Consider the following 4,342-nt stretch of genomic DNA (forward strand, 5'->3'; position numbering starts at 1 on the left):
AAGCCTATGCCACTGCATTTATTCATGGTTTCTATTACAACAGAGTTCTAAAACAATGATATAAAATAACTCCAGGTTGAAATCCATTTTATCAGATGTAAGCCAAAGTACAAGATATTTTTCCCCATATGAAATATTGGTTTAGTCAATTTAAGTAGTACTGAATGATTCTAACAAAGTAGAGGTATTCTGATACCAAACTAGCTATCACTCAGACTGTAAATAAATAACATTTCTTTCCCATTTTTACTTCATAAGATTCAATTGAAATGTAAACCAACAAAACAGAAAATTTAAAAATGCTGTTAATGTTCATCTATATTAGTTAAAATTATGATTTTCTTTTCAATCAAAACCAGTCTAAGTTTATAACCAAATGTTGAATCTAAATCAAAATATCCTGACTTTTGATAATAATTATAATTAAACAAAGGTAGATAGATAATACAGCAAGATGACATATTGAGACAAATACGGACAAAGAGACGAGAGCTATACTGACTTTAGATGACATTCTTCAATCTATTTGTGCTTACATAAAAGAGAGAGAAGATTTTCCTACCCCACAATTGAAACTTACTGGACTCCAGCTGTGCATGTGTGCTGTCAGGTATTCTGGGAATGTCCCTGAAATCAGGAAAATTAAGACAGGCTGATCCTTTATCTAACAAGCATATTCACATTACACTATAGTTACGCTATAACACTTCTCAATCCACCATGGAATGACTCAGGAAGGTGTATGATCTGCTGGCTGTCTTCAGCCACTGGGACGATTTCTCTCTTATCTAGTATAAATAATTTTAGTGTCAATTTAAATCCTACAAAACTGGTTGGGTGGGTGGAGGAGAGAGGCTGCACAGTCGCAAATAAAATAATTCAGTAAATAAAAGAAGTTAATGGCAGACTAAAACTGTGAGCAGTAGATATCTTATGATTAGACACTAATTAAATTTACTGGACCTTCACTCAAACATACTTGACAGCCAAAAATGGCTATCCCACTACGTTCTTTACTGTCCTCGAACCCCAAATTTGAACAATCTTACCTTTTCCATGACCAAATAAAATGCACAAGTTCATTTGGCGAAATTACGTACGTGCATATGCAGGACATGTTGCAACACCTTTATTAAACTGTGTGCACAGCCATGTAATTTCAAAGCAATGACTGAGACCCAATCACATCCACCCCACACACACACACAAAGGATCATATTCTTCCTCTGAGGGGCAAACATTACTGTATGCTAATAAAAACTATCAATATGCTAATAAACAATTCCAGAGGTATTTGAGCAAAACCAAGCAAGATGAAGAGCTTCAGCTCTGAACCACAGCAATAACAATATTTAAAATCATGTTGTCTGCTTCAGTGCTGTTGGTTTCTTCAAGGCTGCATTGGGTGCAGGTGCCCCATTGCTGGCAGTGGGGGCTGTGGGACACCTCGGAGAGGAAAGGCCAGGACTGTCCCATGCCAGGCACAGCCAGCCCCAGCCAGCTCCTTGGCCATGGTACCGGGGCATCTGTGATAGCATAATTAAGAAGGGTAAAACAGCTGTGCATCAGCTGTGGAAGAACACAGTGAGAGAAAAAGCCAAAAGAAGGAGGAGGAGAAGGACTGGCTACAACTCCTATTCCCCACCCCCTGCACTGCTTGGCAGAGGGGGAGGCAGAAGAACCAGGAGGAAAGGGCTGAATTTGAGCCTGGGAAGAAGGGAAGCAAAGGTAAGGTGAATTTAGTTTTGATTTTCTTTCTCACTCTCCTATTCTTTTATTAATTCCTAGTAAATTAATCTTTCTCAAGTTGAGTTTGTTTTGCCCATGATGGCAACTGCTGACTGAACTCCACAACCTTATCTTGGCCCATGAGTTTTTCCATCTTATATCTTCCCCCAGTCCTGTGAGGAGGGGAAAGAAGAGAGTATGTGTTTGGTGCTCAGTCAAGGTCAATCCACCACAAAGGTAAATTAAAAATGCTCTCAGTGATCTCTATAGTCTCATACAATGAAAAAGAGTCTGTATGACATATAAATAAAAACTCTCCTCTTTCTTTAGTATAGCTTTTCCAGCATACCAAATCTTTTCTGAACATTTTTCAAGACACACTAGAAAGACTGCTTTACTAAGAAGATTGAGAAACCTTTCCAAGTGAGTTGATGCACAGTATCCAATAATTCAAACAGATAGAAGGCATGGAACTGCTATAAGTGCCCACTGAAGACAAGGAAAAGTCTGTTATTAATAAGCTTGCCAGAACCTCACAAGGGCTACTAAAAAGCAAAAATTAAAGTTTACATATTTGATATGTGTAAAATTTATAAAGGGATCCAAGACTTTCCTATGACTTTACTCAGAGATATATTCCTGAGCCCAACTTGTCATTCAAAAAAATTTCTATCATATGAGTTTGAAAATAAAACCTTGATAATATTTAAATATCATTGTGAACATATTGAATATGAGCTTTCTATAGATAGCTGAAATAATGAACTCAAAAACTTTGAACACTATCATTTATGTTCCTAAAGCATATATTTCATGGTTGTGTGAAAGGCATTTATTACAAGGAACTCTGATTGAGATAATCAGAAGTAGGAGATGCAGAAGTAGTTTTAGGCATCTCTTTGCATTTTAAGACATGTTCAACTGCAAGCAGATTGCATAGAGTATTTGTTAAAAAACAGAGTATCAGGGGTTTTTTTAATTCAAAACAGTAGAAAATTACATGCATTTTAAAATAATTATTTCTGAGAATTAGAAAGCAAAAAATAGATAAGCTCTTGTGTATAAGAAACAGCAGAATAGCAACTTGGCCATCAATTTTTATTTTGAGATAGAAAAAGACATAAATTGCATGGCAAAATGGTGTGTTTTGTGTTTTAAAGTAGTCTTCCATTTTATCTGCCTTTATCAGCTTAGCTTGTCATTTTCAGTTTTTGTAGCATTCAGCCCATAATAAAGACAAGAATTAATAATTTTGTTTACTGGAATTTGGTTTTGTACTCAGAATATCAGGATATGACAACAGGTTCTCAGCTAAGCTAATTGCCAGTAACTGAAGATTTCTGGCATGATTTAGTGCGTTGCCATGAGACCATCAAGAGACTCTCTTTATAAGTGATAGGATATATCTCAATGCAAAAGCGAAATCCTTTAACTGGGCATCAATTATTCTAAATAAACATCACTTCTGATGTTTGGTAAATATGAGCTTTTAATGATTTTAAATAACATTTCCAGGGCAGAACACAAACCTATGATGTTATGTTTCCTTGGGCAAGCATAGGGTATAATTTCTATAGTCCATTTGATTATGAACTAAAATCTTCGAAGCTGAGAAGATAATATAGTCTTTCCAGTTCCTCATGAAAAACATTTCCAAAGTTATGTTGTCAATATCAAACTCCAAAGAGTTATACACACACCTAGCCAGAAGCTAAAACCTTTCCAGTTTGTAGAAAGTATTCATCAGTGAGACTTACATCTACTGGAAAAAAGACACTGTGAATCAAATACAGCGAAAAACTCTTTTAGCACTGATCTGGCTGAGTTTTTCAGACAAGCGGTTAATGCAGAAAAAGGTATCTTGAGAGCCCACATCACTTTGTTTAAGGAACTATAGGTGAGTTGCTCTAGTGACAGAAAGTAGTGCACATGGTAACACAAAAGACATGATGATAAGGAAGGTAAACAACAGACAGCAAGTATAAAAGCACGAGAAAGAATACAGGAGGTTTCACATAATGAAGAGAATGCAGAAATAGAAAAAAACCCCAACTGAATATTTTCAAGATGTGAGCAGTTCCTCAAAACTTTTGCTATAGACTCTTGTTTGAGAGATACTATTAAGGATTTACACCTGGATGAAAACAACTCAAGACTTCCTTCTCTGTGGCAATATTCTTGTAGTAGTATAATCTGTCCCTTTGCATTACTATTATACCAACAACTCCCAAGTTATGCAAAGGTTTTTAAGGACAGGACAGATCATAGAATCATTGACTCATAAAGGGATTACAATTCCACATGTATGTAGGAGATAACCTCTCATCTCACTGACATGGTAAAGAAATTTTTGTTACTATCAAGTTTGTTTCAAATTGTCATATCAAATTAAGTTCCTACACATTAAGTTCCTGATACGACAAACACATTAAGTTCCTATTATAGCTGAAATAATAACAAATTATCCTTGCTGAAATTTCATTCTCAGATTGTAGTTCTACATTTTTTAGTACTTCTTAATTTTTAGTTGTCATTTTACCCATGCTTTCTCATGTAAAGGTAAGATTATTGTGTGCATCTTATGCAAAATAAAGGGATAAATATATTTATTAAA

At 35.4% G+C, this 4,342-nt stretch overlaps 1 protein-coding gene across 1 annotated transcript in view; it reads right to left on the reverse strand.

Moving 5' to 3' along the window:
• Nucleotides 1-4,342, reverse strand: part of LOC103811043 (regulating synaptic membrane exocytosis protein 2-like) — a gene marked incomplete at both ends in the record, with an annotated part of 50,685 nt that overhangs the window by 687 nt on the left and 45,656 nt on the right. Inside the window, one exon of the mRNA XM_009083988.1 lies at nucleotides 581-627. Within this exon, the coding sequence (XP_009082236.1) occupies nucleotides 581-627 (47 nt within the window). The remainder of the gene's footprint in view (nucleotides 1-580; nucleotides 628-4,342) is intronic.

The sequence above is a fragment of the Acanthisitta chloris genome, unplaced genomic scaffold, assembly GCF_000695815.1.
Source record: "Acanthisitta chloris isolate BGI_N310 unplaced genomic scaffold, ASM69581v1 scaffold16381, whole genome shotgun sequence".
NCBI classification, from domain to species: domain Eukaryota; kingdom Metazoa; phylum Chordata; class Aves; order Passeriformes; family Acanthisittidae; genus Acanthisitta; species Acanthisitta chloris.